The sequence below is a fragment of the Lacerta agilis genome, chromosome 15 (assembly GCF_009819535.1).
Source record: "Lacerta agilis isolate rLacAgi1 chromosome 15, rLacAgi1.pri, whole genome shotgun sequence".
Lineage (NCBI taxonomy): Eukaryota > Metazoa > Chordata > Lepidosauria > Squamata > Lacertidae > Lacerta > Lacerta agilis.
Genome location: NC_046326.1, coordinates 41,480,777 through 41,502,954, shown reverse-complemented (window position 1 = coordinate 41,502,954; position 22,178 = coordinate 41,480,777). Strand labels below are relative to the sequence as shown.

At 49.9% G+C, this 22,178-nt stretch overlaps 1 protein-coding gene across 4 annotated transcripts in view; it reads left to right on the top strand.

The window, feature by feature from the left end:
• ABR (ABR activator of RhoGEF and GTPase) overlaps window positions 1–22,178 on the top strand; it is a 112,515-nt gene that overhangs the window by 47,681 nt on the left and 42,656 nt on the right. For 2 of the 4 annotated variants that reach the window (XM_033172416.1, XM_033172417.1), the window contains exons 3-7: window positions 8,495–8,599; window positions 11,465–11,650; window positions 15,025–15,132; window positions 17,940–18,000; window positions 22,126–22,178. In XM_033172416.1, the coding sequence (XP_033028307.1) occupies window positions 8,495–8,599; window positions 11,465–11,650; window positions 15,025–15,132; window positions 17,940–18,000; window positions 22,126–22,178 (513 nt within the window). Of the gene's footprint in view, window positions 1–1,678; window positions 1,884–8,494; window positions 8,600–11,464; window positions 11,651–15,024; window positions 15,133–17,939; window positions 18,001–18,322; window positions 18,450–22,125 lie in introns of those variants that run through there. The other 2 variants (XM_033172418.1, XM_033172419.1) reach the window with 2 other exon arrangements.

Below are 22,178 nucleotides of genomic sequence, written 5' to 3'. Positions count from 1 at the left end.
TGCCCCTGATGCCCTTTCTGGGGGTGGGGGGCTGCTAGCAGGGATTCCCATCTGTATGGGTGGTTTTCCCCTCTCACCCATCCGCAGTCTTATTGTGGCTGAGCTCATTCCCAGAAAGTTATATGCACTTCGTGCTTGTGCGCTTTTGGTCTTGGAGGAGAGAGACAGAGAAACTGAAAGAGAGAGAGGAGATACATAGATATATATAGATAGATATAGTTCTTCTGTGTTTGTTAGGAAACACATATGCAGGCTTATGCATCAGACAGGACTCTTCACCTGGGCCAAAGAAACGTCCTGTGTGGCTCAGAAGCCTGCATAGGCAGAGCTGGAAATACATTTTTTTGTGACTCTCCTGAGACAGTGGGATGCTGTGGATGCCGGTCCTTCTTGCAGCTTTAAAAACTATTTCAAGATCCCGAGATGTCCTGTGTCCCCCCTCCCCTTTCTTCCTTATTTTTGCATAGATTGCAGCAAGAAATATTTGTTTGTTTGTTGTTTAGAGCAATAGTCTTACCCTTCTCCTTAGGCCCTCAGGAGAGCCTAGGTCATTCTCCCCCACAAACACAATCCCCACCAACAACCCTGCGAGGTAGAGAGCAGCCGGGCTGCAGTAACCCAACACACTTTGGGGCTGTGTGGAAATTCAAACCCAGGCCTCTCTCACCCTTGTCTGGCACTTTAACTGCTGAGACTCGCATTCCCCTAACACTTCGCTACACAAAGGACCTTTTCCAAACTCTCCATTAACCAATTATTACAATTCTTATATTCATTCATTCATTCATTCATTCATTCATACCCTCGTCTTTTTCCCGGAGGTAACTCAAGTGTTGTTGTTCCCCGCTCCGCACACAACCTCGAGCCATCTTCACAACAGCCTTGCGAGGCGGGCTGTTGTCGTGAACCCCATTTTTCGGCTGAGGAAAAAAACCGAGCACTAGCCTAGGAAGTGTTGTGGCCAGGGCCTTGCATTTCCTTCCTGAGATGCTGTCCTGCGGTTGGGGACAGTAGTTTTTAGCTCCTTTTTGCAGGTGATTTCTGCATCTGCTTCTTCCAAGTTGGACTGCTGCAAGTTTGGGATCCATCCATCCTTCCTTCCTCTTCCAACCACCCAGTGGCATTTGTGTCCGTGCTTTTTCCCTCCCTCCAGGTTTTTTTTTTGTTTGTTTTTTTGGAGGGGGTGCATCTAGCCTCCTCCTCTTCCACCTCTCCGCCCTCCTTCGCCACGGAAAAAAAGCTGCCTGCTGCTTCCTCATAGCCCTGGGAGCTCCTTCCCACGAGCTTTCCCCATTTCTCTTGGCACCGGAGAGAGAGAAACAACCTCCTTGTTTTTCTTAAAATATATCTCTCATTTTGCCAGGCGTGTGTATCTCGGAGAGAGGGTCCTTTCCCCACCTACGGAGGGCAGGCCAGTGGGCGAGGCTGGCATTTCCTGTCTGCCAAACAAGCGCCAAGGCTGGGCAAGGACGACCGAGAGACCGGAGCCATGCGTGCTACCAGCCCAGGGAAGGGGTTAAGCTAAGCCTGCTGCTTCCTGGCTGCTCTTCTCCTCCTTCGCTTTTTTCCCACAGGAGTTGAGTTTCTTGGCTGCGGACTTTGCCTCTGCTGGAAAAGGGTGCGGGTTTCGTTTGGGGTGTGTGCTGTGTGCCGTCCCGGTGCCCGGGAATGGCTCTCTTCCTCGGAAGGAGGCAGTGCCAGCCTCCGGCGGCGATGCCAGGCCTGGCTGGCCCCTGGCTCCTCTGAGGGGGGCCCGACTTCTCCCCAGAGCCCGGGGAGCCATGCAAGAAGAAGAGGAAGCCATTGGCTATCTCGATAAGGTCCTTGAAGAAGAAGAGGAAGAGGAGAGGCCGGCTACCCCCGGCTCCCCGGCCTCGGAGAAGGTGGGCGTGCAATCGGGGCGAGGCGGGCTCTTTGTGCTGGCCTAATCCTCCGGGACTGGCATGGGGGGGGCTTCCAAAGGGGGCAGAAGGACCCAGTAGCCTTACCACTGAAGACTTAGGTTGGGCATTATGCTGGGGGATTGAGCCAGGGTTCAAATTCCCACTCAGGGCATTTGGGACAACTTGCTGCTTCTGAGCCCGGCCTACCTCGCAGGGTCGGCGTGGGGACTAAGCGAGGAGGGGGAGAACTGTGTACGCGGCTTGGAGCTCCTCAAGAGACGACAGTTTGCTATTCATGCAATAAATAAAATGGGGAGGGGGGCTTTTGCTGCGGGTTCAGGCCCTTACTCGATTCCCCAGAGGTGCCCCCCAAGGGGGGGGGCTGATTTCAAGGAGTTGCTGGACGTCCTGCCTCTTCTATCCCACCTTGTTCTGTGATGGAGGGAATAATAATAATAATAATAATAATAATAATAATAATAATAATGATACCACCACCTGTATATGGCCAGAGGCACTCTTGTGGCTTGGAGCTCTGGGCTTGCCAGGGCTGTGGTTTACATCTAGATGTGCTCAGGTGAGTGAAAATGCTGCCATATTCTCTCTTTCTCGCTCCCCCCGCCCCCAAAATAACTCCTGCTTGATATAATTCCAGGGTTTTCCCAGGATTTGGGGGCCTCTGGGAACGAGATATTGGCAATTTATCCCAGCCTAGCCCTCCCATCTCTGAAGGTAAAAGGGTTTGGGGTTTGTAGAAAGCTGGAGGTCAGCGGGCGCTGATAAGGCTGTTTGTTTGGGCTGGTGCGCATATATTTCTGTGCCTTGCTTTTTTCTCTTTCCCCCTCAACAGTTGCTGTCTAAAACCAACCCTCTCCATTTCTACCCCCCCCCCCTATGCTTTTGGAACAGAAGACCCCTACTACTCAGATGCAAGGGCTGAATTTGAGCACGACGTTCAGCTTTCTCCAAGAAAATAAATGATTTTCAGCGCCAAAGCCTCAGGCTTCTTTGGGTGGCTGGGGGAGTGTTGCGGCAACGGCGGCTTGCCTCTGAGCATGGGCAGAGAGCGTTTCTTTGTGCTGCTGCTTCGTTGCTGAGTAATTGCAGGCCTCTCCTCCCTCTCCCCTTTTGGAGCTGGCAAGCTCAGCTTACAGGAAGTTTTGGTGCCAGGCACACAAATTAAGTCCTGGGAGTGGAGTGGAAGGTTTTTTTTAAAAAAATATATATTTATTCTTTCCTTTCTTTCCTGGGTTGGGAATGCGCCCTTTTTGTGTGGAGCAGCTGAAAGCTCCCTTGGCTAGCGTGTGTGCTTCCCCTTCTCTGGGTTTGTGATGTGTGAGTCCAGCCCTGCCAGGCCTAGGCTGGCAGCCCATGGGGCGTTCGGGCTCTTTGCGTTGCGAGGTTGGCTGGGGGAAAGGGTTTGAATCTGTGGGGCGCCCGCAGCACTGAGTGAGTGGGAGGTTGGAAGGGGGCGGAAGAGAGAGGGAGTCGAGCCCCAGCAGGCCCCACGTTGGAGCCGCCTAAGGACGGCGAGATCTTAAGTGGTTTTCCCTCTGAATGTAGACAAGTGACAACAAAGCTCTCCAACTGCTGCAAAGCAACAACGAAAAAAGGCAGTTTGTTTGTCAGGCTCTTTCACATTTATATCCTTCCCTTCTTCTGAGGAGCTCAGGGGGAACTGGTGGGGTTGATTCCTGTGCCTCCGTTCCTATTACTTATCCCAGGGGTCCCCAAACTAAGGCCCGGGGGCCGGATGCAGCCCAATCGCCTTCTAAATCCGGCCCGCGGACGGTCCGGGAATCAGTGTGTTTTTACATGAGTAGAATGTGTGCTTCTATTTAAAATGCATCTCTGGGTTATTTGTGGCGCCTGCATATAGTCCAGCCCCCCACAAGGTCTGAGGGACAGTGGACCGGCCCCCTGCTGGAAATGTTTGCTGACCCCTGACTTATTCCAACAACCTTGCGAGGTAGGTGCACTGGGGATGTCGCCTGCCTGAAACTTTGGAGAGCCCCTGCCGGTCATTGTGGCAGATGGTCTCATGGTCCAATTTGGAGGCTTCCCCTGTTTAAATCAGCTGTTTATTCAGAACCATGGGGGCTGGAGTCTTGTTTCATTTTTAGGGGCAGAGCTGCACCCAGTGGCAGAGCATCTGCTTTGCATGCAGAAGGCCCCGGGTTCAGTCCCCAGGTAGGCCAGGGAATGTCCCCCGCCTGAATGTCCCCTGAAGAGCTGCTGCCGGTCAGTGTCGACAACCCTGAGCCTAGGTGGAGCACTGGCTTGACTCCCCATAAGGCAGGGGTCAGCAACCTTTTTCAGCCGTGGGCTGGTCCACCGTCCCTCAGACCATGAGGGGGGCTGGACTATATATATTTTTTGGGGGGGGAATGAACGAATTCCTATGCCCCACAAATAACCCAGAGATGCATTGTATTTTTTTATTTTTTTATTAAGAATTCATAAGATTTTCCAATTAAAAAGCCAAAAACCATACAATACAATACATGGTTAAACACTCCAAACTCCCCCCTCTCCCACCGAGGGGAGCAACAAATACAAAACCCCCCTCTCACAGAGGTAACAAAAATCATTTCACATTTAACCACATATTTTCCAAATCATAGCGTAGAGCTGACCCTCTTCCTAGGTCCGTTAGTTAAATTCCCATCATTGCTTCTTAAAGTGACTTCCTCATTCCCCCCCCCTTACTGATTTCCAAATTATCACATAATTCCAGATTTTTTTAACTTTAACTCTAATTTAAAATCCATCTCATCCTTTTTTCTATTTAACATTTCTCTACTTCCGCCTCATAATACTTCTGTATTTTCTCATTATCTTAACAAAAATTTTCCATATTACTCGTACTCCTCCCTCCCTTATGGTCCCAGAATTTGTCTTTCAAAGCATTATCCGTTATCGCAGTGTGAGATGCATTTTAAATAAAAAGGACACATTCTACTCATGTAAAAACACGCTGATTCCCGAACCGTCCGTGGGCCGGATTGAGAAGGCGATTGGCCTGCACCTGGCCCATGGGCCTTAGGTTGCCTACCCCTGCCATAAGGCCACTTCCAGTGCCCTCATTTGTACATGCTTTCTTTTTGCAAGCAACACCACCCGGCGACAACCGCTTGTTTGGTGGACGGTAAAAGCAGCCTCTGTGATAACACGTCAGCTGGAGCGTTTACAGTGCAAATGAACCGCAATTAATGCAAAGGGAACCCAAACGAGCGTCTCTGTGAGGAGGCATTCGAAATGAGCTGTTCTTCTTCTGCCACCGGCATTTTAACCTGAGAGTGTCAGAGAAGCCCAGCTGCTGGATCAGGCCAGAAGGGGGGGGGGTCCCATCCGGTCCAGCCTCCTGCATCTGCAGTGTCCGGCTGGCCAGATGCCGCAAAGGGAAGCCCCCCAGCGAGACACGAGCGTGGCAGCAGCGACTCTCCTTCCCTGTGACTTCCAGCGAGTGGTATTCAGAGGCATCCTGCTTTTTAAAAAATGTATTTAAAAAGACTGTGAGAATACAGAATGTTTTGGCTGGTTAGGGCAGTGATCCCCCAAAGTGGGCATTACCACCCCTTAGGGGGCAGTGGAGTTATTGGGGGGCAGGGGCGCTGGAGGCGTAAAGAAGGACTGTAACTGAACCAAGACCATCAATTTCAAGGAAGTAGTTTTAATTGGAATCTGCAGAAATGTGCCATTAATGTTTACAGTTGTGAATTTTATCATATTATTTGGATTGTGCAAGCCACAATTCTAGGAATCTCTGGTTTAGAGGCTCTGTATGCACTCAGGCAGTATATTGGTTAGTCTCGGGAGCCTTTGGGGGCAAAGTCGGCATAGGCTTGGGAGTCGCGGGTGGGCAGCGTGCCAAATGTCACCCCCTTCAGCGAAGACACCCAGGGTGGCCTGCCCCCACTGCACCCCCCTTCCTCTGCCCCTGTGTCCTGGAGAGGTAGAGCCAAGAGGCTCCCCATTTCAAATTTCCCCTCTGCCACAGGTTCCCATGGGTGGCCTTAAATCAGCTACTTACCAAATGGGGTGTGTGTGACCCCACTGGCCTGCTCTTATGGGGGAAGGATTGCGGAAAACATCTTTGAAATCTTGAGAAGGAAAACCCGCTAGGTAATGGAATAATGCAGAGGTTTTCAAGCTTTTTGAGTCCACAGCTCCCTTGACCAACTATATTGTTCTGTAGCACCCCAGTTGCGTCACCCTTTGCCTGCAGAGCCGGCAGCCTCCCACCCCTTTCCGTGCACCATCCCTGGTGGAGTGGTCCCTCAGCCTGCTCTCCTGGGGAGTCCTCCTGGCAGCCGCAGCTGCTGCCCCTGGTCTCTGAGCTTCCCCAAAGATAGTGAAGGCGCCTGGGACTTTTCTGTCCATTCCCAGCAGCAAGGGCTGGTGGGCTGGCTGGCTGGGGTCCCTCGCCTGCTTGCTTGCTTGCTTACTCTGAGGCTGCCTCAGCTCCTGGCAAACGGCACCCCCTGGCCAGCCCCAGAGGCACCATGCGCTGTGCAAGCCTTTGGGAGGCAGAGATGTGAGAGGTCATCTGAGGAGGGAGAAGAAGAAGAAGAAGAGTTTGGATTTGATATCCCGCTTTTCACTACCCGAAGGAGTCTCAAAGCAGCTCGCATTCTCCTTTCCCTTCTTCCTCCCCCACAACAAACACTCTGTGAGGTGAGTGGGGCTGAGAGACTTCAGAGAAGTGTCACTAGCCCAAGGTCACCCAGCAGCTGCATGTGGAGGAGCGGAGACATGAACCCAGTTCACCAGATTACGAGACTACCACTCTTAACCACTACACCACACTGGCACTGGGAGGGAGGGGAAGAGGGACAGAGGCTAGTGTCGCCCGCAGCACCCCTGACCATCATTCAAGGCAGCCCAGGGTGCCATGGCCCCCTGGTTGAAAACCACCGAGTACCAAATTTGCACCTCTGATTGCCACCATTCACTTGGCATTCCTTTCACAGGTTAGGCAAGGTTAGCAAACTTTTTCAGCAGGGGGCCGGTCCACTGTCCCTCAGACCTTGTGGGGGGCCGGACTATATTTTGAAAAAAATATGAACAAATTCCTATGCCCCTCAAATAACCCAGAGATGCATTTTAAATAAAAGGACACATTCTACTGATGTAAAAACACGCTGATTCCCGGACCGTCCGCAGGCCGGATTTAGAAGGTGATTGGGCCGGATGCGGCCCCTGGGCCTTAGTTTGCCTACTGATGGGATAGGGGATGTTAACTGTCTGATCTTGTTGATTCTAGTTAAGTGGTATTTAAAAACCTGGTCCACTTGTCTTCCTTTATCGTTATTTAATTTGTTTCAGGATAAATTGTTTGGCTGGTGCTGTTTTTTTAATCGTGGTATAAACTGCCTCAAGCTCTGTGTATTTACTGCTGAAGACCAGTGTGTGTGTGTGTGTGTGTGTGTTGGATTTATTGGATTTTTAAGATCCAATAAATAAATAAATAGCATTTCCCAGATCGTGTCGTGGCCCACAAGGTAAATGTGCAGTTCAAACATTCGGGGGGGGGGGGGATTCAGGTTTACGTTGTCTCAAGGAAACGTCTCTGAGAGAGGAAAATTGCATCTTGTCAGTCTTCCATGGGTGTGTGTGTGTGTTGAAAACAGCCTGTGTGAATTGGGGCCCTTGGCGATCTCCCCTCTGGACAGCAACAAGATTTCAGTGAGGTGGAAATATGACATAGGGTTGCTATATGTCCGGGAAATCCCGGACATGCCCTCTTTTGAGGGGCCAACATGCCCACCTGGGGGGATTTTTACATTTTAAAGGAAATGTCGGGGGCAAGTTGGGTATTTTGGGGGGAGGCATGGGCGGGTTCAGGGTCAGACTTGGGCTGCTCTGCACACGTGGCTCAGGCTCCCAGCGGCTCGGACTGTCCTCCTTTTTGCTCTACAAGATATGACAACACCTGTGGTCCCCCAGAAATTGCCTGACTACAACTCCCATCATCCCCTGGTCTTTGGCTATGGTGGTTGCTGGGAGTTGGTGTATATCAGTGTCTGGAGGACCCCCACCCCCAATTCCTCAATTTAGACCCATGAAATGCAAATCTTAGCCCCCTGGTAAATGCAACATTCCCCATCTTAGCCAGGGTGCTGGCACCCAGTGGAACTTAGGAAGCCACCTTGCCCTTAGTCAGAACGTTGGTCTGTCTAGCTCAGTACTGGCCACACTAACTGGCAGCAGCTCCCTAGGGTTTCAGGTGGGTGGGTGGGTGGGTGTCTTTCCTCCTACCTGGAGATGCCAGTGGGGATCGAACTTGGAACTTTCTGCATGCAAGGCAGCTGCTCTGTCACTGAGCCACTGGACTCCGTGTGTCGTTGCTTGCGTGCTGTGTCCTGTGTTCAAATCTTGCCTCGGTCACACAGCTGGGCAACCAGGGCCAGGTTGCTGCCTTTAAGACCAGCCTACCTCGCAGGGGGGGTTGTGGAGATGCAAGGGAATACAATTTTAAAAACAAACAAACAATTACACTCTCCAACTTGGGAGTGTGAGAAAAACCAGTCTCCGCATGCTCAGAGACACTTGCAATCACCGTCTTGTTTCCGCTTGCCTTCTAACATGTGGCATCTTATTTCTTCTAGGGTGGACAAGATGCTGGGAAGGGGGTGGACATGCGGAGGTTGGTCCTAAAGGATTTCCTGGCCAGTGAGGAGATGTACATCAACCAGCTAGAAGCTCTATTGCTGGTGAGTACGCCCCATATTGCAGGGGGCTGGACCAGATCCCTTCCAATCCTGTGATTCTGTAAGTGGTGAAGAGGAGGCCAGTAGGTGGGAGGAACAACCCAACTCACCCCCCATGATATTCTCGTAAAGAAGCTGGTAAAATGTGGGCTAGACAATGCTACCATTCAGTGGATTTGTAACTGGCTGTCTGACCGAACCCAAAGGGTACTCATTAATGGCTCCTCTTCATCCTGGAGAGAAGTGACTAGTGGGGTGCCACAGGGTTCTGTCTTGGGCCCAGTCTTATTCAACATCTTCATCAATGACTTGGATGATGGGCTTGAGGGTAACCTGATCAAGTTTGCAGATGACACCAAATTAGGAGGGGTGGCTAATACCCCAGAGGACAGGATCACACTTCAAAATGACCTTAACAGACTAGAGAACTGGGCCAAAGCAAACAAGATGAATTTTAACAGGGAGAAATGTAAAGTACTACACTTGGGCAAAAAAAATGAAAGACACAAATACAGGATGGGTGACACCTGGCTTGAGAGCAGTACATGTGAAAAGGATCTAGGAGTCTTGGTAGACCATAAACTTGACATGAGTCAACAGTGTGATGCAGCAGCTAAAAAAGCCAATGCAATTCTGGGCTGCATCAATAGGAGTATAGCATCTAGATCAAGGGAAGTAATAGTACCACTATATTCTGCTCTGGTCAGACCTCACCTGGAATACTGTGTCCAGTTCTGGGCACCACAGTTCAAGAAGGATACTGACAAGCTGGAACGTGTCCAGAGGAGGGCAACCAAAATGGTCCAAGGCCTGGAAACGATGCCTTTTGAGGAACGGCTTAGGGAGCTGGGTATGTTTAGCCTGGAGAAGAGAAGGTTAAGGGGTGATATGATAGCCGTGTTCAAATATATAAAAGGATGTAATATAGAGGAGGGAGAAAGGTTGTTTTCTGCTGCTCCAGAGAAGCGGACACGGGGCAATGGATTCAAACTACAAGAAAGAAGATTCCACCTAAACATTAGGAAGAACTTCCTGACAGTGAGAGCTGTTCGACAGTGGAATTTGCTGCCAAGGAGTGTGGTGGAGTCTCCTTCTTTGGAGGTCTTTAAGCAGAGGCTTGACAGCCATCTGTCAGGAATGCTTTGATGGTGTTTCCTGCTTGGCAGGGGGCTGGACTGGATGGCCCTTGGGGTCTCTTCCAATTCTATGATTCTAGTTGGGGGAAGTGGGCTTGGGAATCAGAGAGGAGACGAGGACAGATCCTTCCTGGCCAGTGGAAAACACCAAAAGAGGCTGGCTGCTTAGGAATGTTTTAACCCTGGTGCCTAAAAACATGTAATGATGGCACCAGGTGAACCTCTCTGGGGAGAGCATTCTGCAGTTGGGGAGCCACCACAGAAAAGGCCCCGTTCTTGTGTTGCCACCCTCCGTACCTCTCAAAGAGGGCTTCAGGTGACAAGTGCAGAGTCCAGGTCGGGTCTTATGGGGGATAGGTGGTCTTCAAGATATTGGGGTCCTCAGCCGTGTTATAGTTAAACAACAAACAAGCACGTCCTGAGCGCCACAGCAGCCCCCTCCCCTCCCATCAGCCCTTTCAGGCAGGGTGGCCATCGCTCAAGGGAGTGGACGGAGGTTGTAGTCCAGCAACATTTTGAGGCCCAAAGTTTCCCTTCCCGGCTTGAAAAGGAAAGAGCCCACTCCAAGCCGGTGGAGAAGGCCACGTCATGCGGCTGTGAGTTCCGCATGTTTCTGGCTGGAGCAGACGTCCCGAGACAGCGGCCACGTCTTCCGCAGCCTCCTTTTTGTGGCCTCATCTCGAAAGTGTCCCTCCGAGGCCTATTTATAGCTTCCGGCTTCCTCCTGAGAGCCTGGCGTCTGAGTCGCAGCAGCCCTGCCTTGCGCAACACCCGCGTGGGCCACGGGGAGCTTCCCTTTCCATATTCTGGTCCAATGGGGAAGCTCACATTGACATTTCAAAGGGCCGCTGTGCTCTGTGGGGAGCTGGTTTGTTTTTTAAAACACCTGCGGAGGTGTTCAGGATAGTTCGGTAATGTATACGGCCATACCTATCATGTTGCGAACGCTGCGGGTTACGTTTCTTCGGGTTGCACTCGCGCCAAACCCGGAAGTACCGGAACGGGTTACTTCCGGGTTTCAGCGCTCGCGCATGTGCAGAAGCACCGAATTGCGACGCAGGCATGCGCAGAAGCAGCGCTGTGGGTTGCGGACGTGTCTCCCGCACGGATCACGTTCACAACCTGAGCGTCCACTGTATTTGTTTATGTTTACTTTTTGTAATTAATCGTATTAGTACCCCACCTTTTCCTCCAGAGAGCTCAAGGCAACGTACAGATGGTGTGTTTTTTTATCATCTGTGGGACCGCTCATGCAGGGGCAGAGCAAGGGGGGCGGAGGGGCAGGCCACCCCGGGTACCGCCAGTGTGCGTGGGGCGCGGCAAGTTTTTAAAACTTGCTGCACTGCTACACGGTCGGGAGGGGTGCCGGCCGCTCGCGCCCGCCACCTTGGGTGGACTGCGCATGTCCGCACATGCGCAGTCCACCCGGGATACTGTGTGCGCACGGGGTGCCCCCCGCATTTGCCACCCTGGGCGGCAAAGCGGTTCCCTACACCGCTGCTCTCATGGTTAACTCATGGTTTGTTAAACAAACCATGGTGTAAGCAAGCCACGGTTTAGTGCTACATGTGGTGTTCGGAAGCATTATTGCCTCTGACCATGGAGGCAGAGCATAGGTTAGAAGCACCATGGCTAGTTTTCTTTGCAAGGGTGGTTCACGAGGATGTGGGGGCCGCAGTGTTTAACCTTCTCTCTCTGATGCTTCCTCTCCTCTGTGTCCGGCTCACTCCAGCCCATGAAGCCCCTGAAAGCAACAGCCACCACCTCCCAGCCTGTCCTCACGATCCAGCAGATCGAGACCATCTTCTACAAGATCCAGGACATCTACGAGATCCACAAGGAGTTCTACGACAGCCTTTGGCCCCAGGTCCAGAACTGGGACAGCAGCGTCGTGCTTGGCCACCTTTTCCAGAAGCTGGTGAGTTATCCTTTGACTTTTTGTGGTCCTTGACTTCCTGTGTGTCCACCTCCAGTCTTTTAGTTCTGTGTGAAAGTGTCCTCAGTAGTTTTGGGGCGGATAAAACACGTAAACTGTGGCTAGCACCAAACACGTGAATCATGGCTAGCACCAGACACATAAACTGTGGCCAGCAACAAACTCATAAACCGTGGCTACATCAATAATAATGATACAAGGTGTGACTGGAAAGCTCAGTGAATGGTCACAGAAATTGGACAGTGAGAAATATTCGAACATACATACCTTACAGTCCTTCAAAGTAGGCCCCCTCTGATACAAGGCACCATTGACAAGTTTGGTAGAACTGTTGGAAACTTATGGAGAATTCCTCTTTTCGTACTGCTTTCAGTTCCCTCGTCACAGCAGCTTGGACGTGTGAAATGTTGGAAAATCTGTGCCCTTTCGGTGCAGATTTCAGTTTTGGAAAAAGAAAGAAACCTGGAGAATATGGAGCGTGGGACAACTCAGTAACCTCAGTAATGATTTCACATGGAATATGCAATTCTTCTGCCATCATTCAGACAGACAAATGCTGATCCCGCATCAATAACTCACAAACTCTGTCAACATTTGCTGCCGTTCTGCCCGTTGACGGTCTGCCAGACTGAGGGTCATCTTCGATGGTTTGCCGCACTTCACGGAGACGCTTAAACCACTCGAACACTGTCTTTCAAGTTACAGCTTCATCTCTGTACACAATTGTGAGCATTTTGTGGGTTTCCGATGCCGATTGTATGTTTGAATATTTCTCGCTGTCCCATTTCTGTGACCATTCACCAAAGTTTCCGGTCACACCTTGTAGTAATAATAATAATAATTATTATTATTATTATTATTATTATTTAAATGCCACCAAATAAAAAATAGTAAAAACACAATACATTGTCAAACACTAAAATAATAAAGCAGGAAGGCTGGTTTGTTTATTACAGTCAAGAACAATTCATCATGGTTCAGAAAAGCAGGGGCAATATGTGGTTAAGCTTTCGCTGTGCTTGTGTTTCACGTTTTACATTCTGGCCTGTTTCCGAAAGGAATGGCTATGGTGTTTGAGGCTTCCTTGTTTAGAAAGGAGGTGACTAAGATCCCAGGTGGGACACAACCGAAGTTTACGAAGCCGAAGGGAGAGGCTCAGCAGGGTCACCCAGTAAAACGCTGACGAGCAGGACGTTTGGGACAGTCGGAAAGGACTTATTCACCCAACGCAGAAGTTACTATGGCTGTAATGGAGCAGGGTGCCTCTGGGTGCCTTGCACCAAAGGAGTGGGAGAGGGCTGCTGCTTTTTGCGCCCTGCTTTTGGGCTTCTCCTTGGGCCATCGCAGGGGGAATAGGATGCTGGGCTAGATGGACCAGAGGTAGCCAACACGATGCCCCCCAGATGTGGTTTGGACAGACACCTCTCTTCGCACCCAGCTAGCATAGCTGTTGGCCAGCAGTGGTGAAATGGAAGATTTTGGCCTCAACCGGGATGGCTCTTCTGAGGTTCTCTTCGCCCACGGATCAGCCAGAGCGGGGCTGCTTGTGGAAATTTGGTCCGTGGACACCTTGCTTCCGTGGAGCCTGCCAGCGAGAGGTTTAACCCAAGGCCGTCTTTGTCTTTAAGCCAAAAGCAGCCCTCCTTGCAGACAGGAGCGCTCTCAACTACTTGAAATGAGGTCAGACAGTTTTCCAGGGTGGAAACCTTGCCCTGAGCGCTGCCTGTTCTCTCCAAAGAGTTTAAAATACATTATCATAGTTTTGGAGAAACTGTGTGGGTGGTGTGGAGGGGGCGGGCGGGCAAACAAGTTCGCCTAGTTCTTGAGTCAAGAACAAGCACATGGAGCTTCATGTATTGGGGGAAGGCACCATCGTGGGAGGGGGTTGCTGCAGATTTGGGATATATACAAAATATTTTTTTAAAAATCGGCTACCTCTTGGCACCCCCAGTGGTACATTTGGGGGGTCCTGTCTGAATTCAGAAATGAGGATGCTGTTAATCTGATATTCCCCTGTTTTTAATTCCTAGAATTAGATGGGGCAGGTATGCAAAGGCCCAAGGCGTGGGTTTTTGTCCTGTTTTGTTCCAAAGTGAACACAAAAAAGTCACACACAAAAAAGGTGTTCCTTGGCTTCTGATTGTGTTTGAAAGTGGGTTGTAGCCAATTCTATTCCTACTCGGAGAAGGCCAGTTTGCAGTTAATGGACATGATTAGAATCATGGAATTGTAGAGTTGGAAGGGAACCTTAAGGGACTCTCCTGTGCAGCTGTCCCATACGGGGATCGAACCTGCAACCTTGGCGTTTTCAGCACGACGCTGTATCCAAGTGAGCTATCCAGGGATCTGAAAGATTCCACTTCGGCATTGGCAATCAGGCTTTGTTCTACCGGAAGCCTCAGGTGCCTTAAAGCACTAACTTCGGGCCTTCAAAGCACCCAATCTCACGATGTCATTGCGGCATCAGGTATTTGACATGTTGGGCAGCCCTGCCCACATTTCAGATTTGGCCTGCAAGGTCCTCTTAAGGATCTGGCCTGTGGAACCAGATGGTCTGTCTCTCCCACTGCCCCCGTTGCTGTATAACATAATGACTATTTTAAAAACAGCCAAACCTATAGTAATTGGAAATCCTCCCTGCCAAAGCAGCACTTAGAAAATTAAAACAAAATCGAAAACTCTTTCTAGTAGCACCTTAGAGACCAACTGAGTTTGTTCCTGGTATAAGCTTTCGTGTGCATGCACACTTCTTCAGATATCAGGTATCTGAAGAAGTGTGCATGCACACGAAAGCTTATACCAGGAACAAACTCAGTTGGTCTCTAAGGTGCTACTAGAAAGAATTTCGATTTTGTTTTGACTATGGCAGACCAACACGGCTACCCACCTGTTATTAGAAAATTAAGGTTGTGCTGCTGCAGATGATTTGTCCTTGCCGAAAGGTGGATCTTATGATGCAAATGTTTCTTTGTTACTTAACAAAAATTGGATTTCTTCTCCCATCTTGGGTTTTAGGAAAATTGTTGCGCAAGCTGTAATTATACTATTTTTATTTTTATTTTGTTTATTTGGGGAGGGTGCATTCAAAGATCTCACCTGTTTGTGGAGTGATCCTCAGCTACCGTATTTCGGGAAGGGGAGTTATAAATATATGAGGCATTGATTATCTCGGGTCCTGTGATGAACCCCTTTAATTTCCCATGTGGAAAAAATGGGGCCTGTGGGGATATGGATCAGAAAGTGGGGGGGCCACGGTTTAAGAAGGCTGTCACTTAAGGCCTCAGGGAATGAACTTAATGGTTCTCTCATGTTTCCCTCCCTGTGCACACATATCACTGCTTGCCCCCCACAAATAGGCTAGCCAGCTGGGGGTGTACAAGGCCTTCGTGGACAACTACAAAATTGCGCTGGAGACGGCCGAAAAATGCAGCCAGAGCAACAACCAATTTCAGAAAATCTCAGAGGTGAGGATTCAAAATACTGTCGTTTATTTGCTTGTCTTTTCTTCGCATGGGTCAAAAGTGGCATAGATGGGGTGAATCCTGTGAGTGGGTCGGTATGTGTGTTTTCCTGTGTCCTCACAACAACCCTGTGAGGTTGGTCAAGATGGACATACACCCGCACACCCACACACACCCTAGTTTGCCTAATGAGATTTTTCTATAGAGTAATATAGCCTCCCCTTCCTGCTCCAAAAAGAGACAAGTCTTTGCCCTGAGGAGTCTACAAAGTAGGACAGCTTACAAATCCCTTTGCTATACAAAGGATTTGCTGATCTCTACCTTATTACTGTGCAGTAAACAGAGTTGTGTATTTTGAAAAATGCAATGCAAGCCTGCCTGCCTACTGTTTGATCCAGTTTCTACTTTCTCTTGCTGGGGGTTGGGGGCGGGGGGAAGTGGGAAAGGAGGGCTTATGCAGGACCCCCAAACTTTATCCCTGCCCCAGACATCTTTCTCCACTTTATACCATGTCTTTGCTGGCATAATTTATTCTAATCCCAAGATCCTCCAGGCATTGTGAAATATTTGGATTTCCTTCCCAAGCAGAGGCAAGGGTCTCTGTTGATGTTTTGGGGGGCAAAATTGTGACATTATTGACAAACGGAACTTCCTTGGGCAGTCACAGTCTTACCCACTCTCCCCCACTTCCAAGAGTTTGCTTGTGAAACTGGTACAGCTCAGTTGGTGGAGCAACTGAGGGTTGTGGGTTTGAGCCCCATGTTGGGCAAAAGATTCCTGCTTCGCAGGGGGTTGAACTAGATGACCCTCGTGGTCCCTTCCAACTCTACAATTCTTTGATTTCTGTGATTTGTGGGTGGCAGCGGCTAGACTGAAAAGGGGACTGTTTGTTCTGATCCGATGCTTGTGATGTTGGGCAGCAGGAGTGAGGAGGGCAGCCAAGAAATGTATTTTTTCTAGGAACCTTTTTGTCCATATCTGGTCAGTTTAAAAGCTACTCAAATGGTGCCTTTTGTGTGTAGAAATTGCTGTGTTGGTGTGGAGTACATCTAAAACAGGTGTCTTTTGAGTTTAAATGACGCAGGGGGTCTCTGGAAGGCCTTGTGTGTAGTCGATTATTTGTTCTCTCTCTGCACTCTTATTAATGGTATATCTCTGCACTCTTATTAAGTGGTGGTGGGGGATGAGTGTTCAGACCCCTGGGCTCTCACTTGTGGGGTGCCTCAGGGTTCTGTCCTCTCCCCCATGCTTTTTAATATCTATATGAAGCCGCTGGGAGAGATCATCAGGGGGTTTGGGCTGGGTGTTCATCAGTATGCGGATGATACCCAGCTCTACCTCTCTTTCAAATCAGAACCAGTGAAGGCCGTGAAGGTCCTGTGTGAGTGCCTGGAGGCGGTTGGAGGATGGATGGCGGCTAACAGATTGAGGTTGAATCCTGACAAGACAGAAGTACTGTTCTTGGGGGACAGGAGGAGGGCAGGTGTGGAGGATTCCCTGGTCCTGAATGGGGTAACTGTGCCCCTGAAGGACCAGGTGCGCAGCCTGGGAGTCATTTTGGACTCACAGCTGTCCATGGAAGCGCAGGTTAATTCTGTATCCAGGGCAGCTGTCTACCAGCTCCACCTGGTACGCAGGCTGAGACCCTACCTGCCTGTCTCACCAAAGTGGTGCATGCCTTTGAAGGTGACCCGGAAACTGCAATTAATCCAAAATGCGGCAGCTAGACTGGTGACTGGGAGTGGCCGCCGAGACCACATAACACCGGTCCTGAGAGATCTGCATTGGCTCCCAGTACGTTTCCGAGCACAATTCAAAGTGTTGGTGCTGACCTTTAAAGCCCTAAACGGCCTCGGTCCTGTATACCTGAAGGAGCGTCTCCACCCCCATCATTCAGCCCGGACACTGAGATCCAGCGCCGAGGGCCTTCTGTCTGTTCCCTCACTGCGAGAAGCAAAACTACAGGGAACCAGGCAGAGGGCCTTCTCGGTAGTGGCGCCCGCCCTGTGGAACGCCCTCCCATCACAGGTCAGGGAAATAAACAACTACCTGACATTCAGAAAAAACCTGAAGGCAGCCCTTTTTAGGGAAGTTTTTAATGTTTGATATTGTTGTATTTGGTTTCTGTTGGAAGCCGCCCAGAGTGGCTGGGGAAATCCAGCCAGATGGGCGGGGTACAAATAATAAATATTATTATTATTATTATTATTATTAATGACCCCATCACCACCACGGAAATTACTTTCTCTTGAGCTCAACAAACTTCAGAAATTGTGCCCCTCTTTTATATCAACCCTTTCTCTCCAAATCCTTTGGCCTATATCCAATCTTGGTCTTACCCAGAGATATGAATGTATGTGACTTAACGTAACCCCACTAATTCCAGTTCTTCTCTGCATAGAATTTAGTTGGATATAACTCAGGAGTAGAACGGTGTGCCTGTGTATGACCTCAGCTTGCTGGCCATGGTGCTCTCTGCACACCCTCAGAGGCACTCTCATTCTCTGTTTAAAAAAAGATTATACAAAGGGTGCAGTCCTTGGGAATTTAGAAGATGAAAAGAGACCAGATTTTAGAAACCGGGGTGGGTGGGTGATGGGGGCTGTCTGTGGTACGAAACCTACTCACTTAAATTAATGGACACGGCTAACGTAGACTCATTAATCCCAGTGGGTCTAATCTGCAACACTCACAGGGGGACAAGTCCCATTGAACTCCATGAGATTTACTCCTGGGTGAGATGTTTGCAGAATGCCCTCTTGCCCGTTCCCTAAAGGTAGCCTCTAATGGTTCTCTCCCCCTCTCGGCAGGAGCTGAAAGTCAAGGGTCCAAAGGATTCAAAAGAGAGCCACACCTCCGTTACCATGGAAGGTATTGATTTTATTGCATGCATATATTTCTGTAGGTGTGTGCGAGCGAGCGTTTAAATTATGTGGCATGCTCCTTTGTCTGACTCTCCCCAAAAAACCCCACCCCACCGTCCCCTGAGCCCATCAAAGGAGAGATAATATCCGATGCTGTGTGTGCATATTGGAGATACGGATCCCTTTGTGCTCTTATGGGGAGAGGCAGGAGGCAAGGGGGTTGAGAGGAGGGGTCTGGACCTCTTTACAATGCTGGCAGCGTCTTACAGCCCCTCACGCCCCCTTCCCTCCTCCTCCTCGTCCTCCTCCCTCCGCTACAACTACCGGCTGGCTTTGGAGCTCTTTTCACCGACAGCCAGCGGACGGCCACCGATGGAGCCAGGTCTTAGCCATGCCGCAAGGAGGGTGCCATGGAGATTCTGCTCATCATCCGCTTTTGCTGTAACTGCACCTACGGTGGGGGTCTCCTTTCCATCCATCTCCACCCCCTCCCCCATTTTTTTTAAAAAAAGAGCAGGTGGTGGGCAGGGCAGGGACGGTGTCGCTCGCTCGGGTCTGGGGTCCTCTCTCGGGGTGGCTTGTAAGGATTCTCTCTCTCGCTGCTCTCTTTTGTCTCCACAAATGCCCCTCCGGCAACCAAGCCTTTGTCCTCACCGGTCCGGTGCCGGGGAAGTGTGGAGGGGGTCTTAGTGCAACTCAGAAACCTTCCTACCCCCACTTTTCCAGATTTCTCATTTTTCTGCTCCGCTTGGGGGTGCCAACTTGGTGATTTCTTTGTTCCTAAGCGATCCTAGGGCTGGGCTCTTCTCTGTCGTTAGGTGTCCCCCCCCCCATTTAGTAGGAACCAAGGGACCAACATCCAAGGAAATATTGGGTCCCTATGGCAGGTGGGTTTTTTTTGGGGGGGGCTCCCACTGCTACTCTGTGACTATTTGCCCCCAGTTTCTGCCTGGTCCCGTTAGGGCGCAACTTCAATTGACGTGGGTCTTTGTGACCTCTGAATGCAGAATTCTCCCTGGAACCTGGAACAAAAGGCGGGTGGGGGTGGAAACACACCTGTCCCATTTTTCTCCATCCCTCCCACCCACTGACTCCCCCAAATCACCTCACATTTGCTTCATCTTTGCCCCACTCACTAGCTGCCCGAGGGAAGTGGGGTATCGACCTCCCGCAATTACCACTAAATGTTTGCTCCCCCTCCCTTCCAGGCCTTGTAACCATGGTGATGAGCGGGGGGGGGGCTGTATTGGCGGCCAGTATCTTTCATCATGGCCATCTTTATTGGGGTGCTGGACCCCAATTTTGGGCATTTCCTAGGACTCTTTTCAACATGGGTTTTTACTTCTTGCTTTTCAGGGGTGTTATCCAGAGTGACTGATTTGGGGGTATCAAATTGCCGGTTTCCTTTTAACCACCATGGAGACCCCCTTGGTGGTGGAGGGACGGCATTTTACCTGCCCCTATTTAAATTCTGTCACCGCTCCTATAGGCAAATGTGTCCCATTGAAATGGGGGTTCGTTGCACCCGTTCCCTTTGGGGTGGGGAGCTTCCTTAAGAGACGCCCCTGTTGGGTTGGGGGGACTGGGTGCTCTGCTTTGTGAGGGGGCGAGGATGAATTTCCCTATTTCCGTCCGTTTCAGAACGAGACCCTGCCTGTTCCCTTCAGCTTGGGGAAGTGGCTTTGAGCGGGGAAAGGGGGAAATCCACAATGCGCGTCTGACTCTGGGCTGGAACCAGACTGGAGTCAAGTGCATGAACATTTCAGGGAGATGAATGTTCAGCCTCCGCCTGCCTTAATTCTGGACTCGGGCGGCAGGTTTTGCTGCACCGCCAGAGGGCAGCAAATTGTCAGTTTTATAGCTTAATGGCAGGACCGGGTTTGGGGTATGTGTGTTTTTTTTTAATCGCTATGAGTTCCGCATGTGCCATTTCGTCCCGGACACCAAAATCCTGTGGTCCACCCTCAAGGAGGCGTCCCAGAGAGACATGAGAGTTTTGGGGTTCAGGGGAAACTCTCTTTAAGCTGTGTCCTTGGCACTTGTCTTAAAAAAGAAAGAAAGAAAGGATGATGTAATGTGGAATTCAAGAAGGTGAAATGAAACAATAGTTTTCCAAGCACTTAGCCACTGTGTGAGCGTGAAAAACCAATTGATCCGTGTCATTCTTCCAAAATGTTTTTTTTTTTTAAACCACGCTTCCGTAACCCAAGTAGAAGTCTTGAGGAAACTCCCTGTACCTGTATTTATGTCAGAATCTGACGTTAGTTTCAAATGCTTGGGCACACCCACCCAGATAGTATTAAAGATCATAATTTCACCTCTTCTTGCTCACACTTGCTGTGAGAAGGGGTGTGTGACACAGAGACGATGCCTCAGGAGCGCTGCAAAAATACAGAATATTTTTTTTGTGTGTGTGGGAAACGCCTGGTGTGGTCTGGTGTGCAACCTTTGTTTTTGAGGTTCTGCCTGTTTTTTTCTTTCTTTTCATCTCTGTTCTGACGCTATTTATTTTATTTCTTAATTAAATTCGTATACCGCCCTTCATCCAAAGATCTCGGGGCGGTTCACAGCACCAACCCCCACTCCCCTTCCTTTTGTTATATAATGGGAAAACTCATTATTCCACCCGTTTCCCATTGGGAAAAGGAAAAGATTGAAGCTTTGGGGCCATCCTCTGTTAGGCTATGTTGACTGGGCTGGGTTCCAGAGAACGCGAATAGGTTTTTTGGGTGGTTAGTCCATAAATGTGGGCCTAGAGCAGAGCTGGGAAACGTCTGTGGGGCTCCAGCTCCCATCGTCCCTGGCCAGGGCTGATGGAAGTTGGAGGCCCGCCACTTTTGGAGGGCCTCATGTCCCCTAACCCTGTGCCCCATCTCTGTGGCACTGACATTCATTCCAGAGGTGTGGTTGGGCAGCCATGTTTGCTCTGGGTCTGCCCCCTTCCCTAGCTGGGTTTTGTCCAGCTAAGTGTTACTCGGAGTAGACACGTCAAAATGAATGGGCCTTTGCTAGTCATGTCCATTCATTTCAATGGGCCTGCTCTGAGGGAAATGGACATTGGCTACAGCCCCGCGTCCCAACGTGGTAGGGCGGCCATGTTTGTTCAGAGCCTGCCCTCTTCACACATGAAGCGGAAGGGACCTAATTTGCACAGGAAATGGGAGCATGAATCTCTCTCACACACACAAAGACACACCTTGACGTGTGTGACGGGGCACGGCAAGGTTAGGCCAGAGATGGTTATGGGTGTGGAGTTCAGCTCCCTTTATTTGTGAGGGACACGTGAAGAGGCAAAATGGCCGCCAGCGCCATGTTTGGTTTGGTCTCCTCCACACGTTTTGGATTCCAGCTCCCATCAGCCCTCAACCAGCACAACCAGTGGTCAGGGATGATGGAGTTGTAGTCCAGCAATAATAATAATAATAATAATAATAATAATAATAATTATTATTATTATTATTATTATTATTATTATTATTATTATTATTATTATTATTACCATCCTATACCCTATTATTACCATCCTATACCTTTAGATCTCAGGGCAGTTCACAGCATAAAAAACTGAAAATACATAAATAAAAACAAAGGCAACCCAATAACCCCCCCACAACACATTTAAAAGGATGTCAATCAGCCCAAGGCCTGGTTGAAGAGGGAACATTTTTGTCTGGTGCCTAAAGGTGTATAAGGAAGGTCCCTGGGGAGAGTATTCTGCAAATGGGAAGCCACCACAGAAAAGGCCCCGCTCTCGTGTTGCCACCCTCTGGACCTCTCGTGTTGGAGGCACACAAAGAAGGGATATTTCCAATGTCTCATAACAGAACGGACCAGGTTTTTTTTGTTTTGTTTATTTAATAAATTTGAAACCTGCCTTTCTCTGAGGGGAATCCTCCTCCACCCAGCTGAGTTCTACAAGAGGCAGCACTGAGATGGAGGAGGAGGAAGAAGTTGACAGGCTGGTTGAGTGTAAAAAGGCAGGGCAATTGGGGGCTGGCTGAGGGCAGACTGGAGTTGGTGGGGCAGTGCCCTACATGTCCCACTAAGGCTTTTTCTGATGCAGATTGTGGATACGGCGGCTATTTTGTGTGGCACTCACCGGTTTACCTGTCTCTCTCTTCCTCGCTTATAGCGCTGCTGTACAAGCCTATAAATCGAGTGACCCGGAGCACTCTTGTATTACAC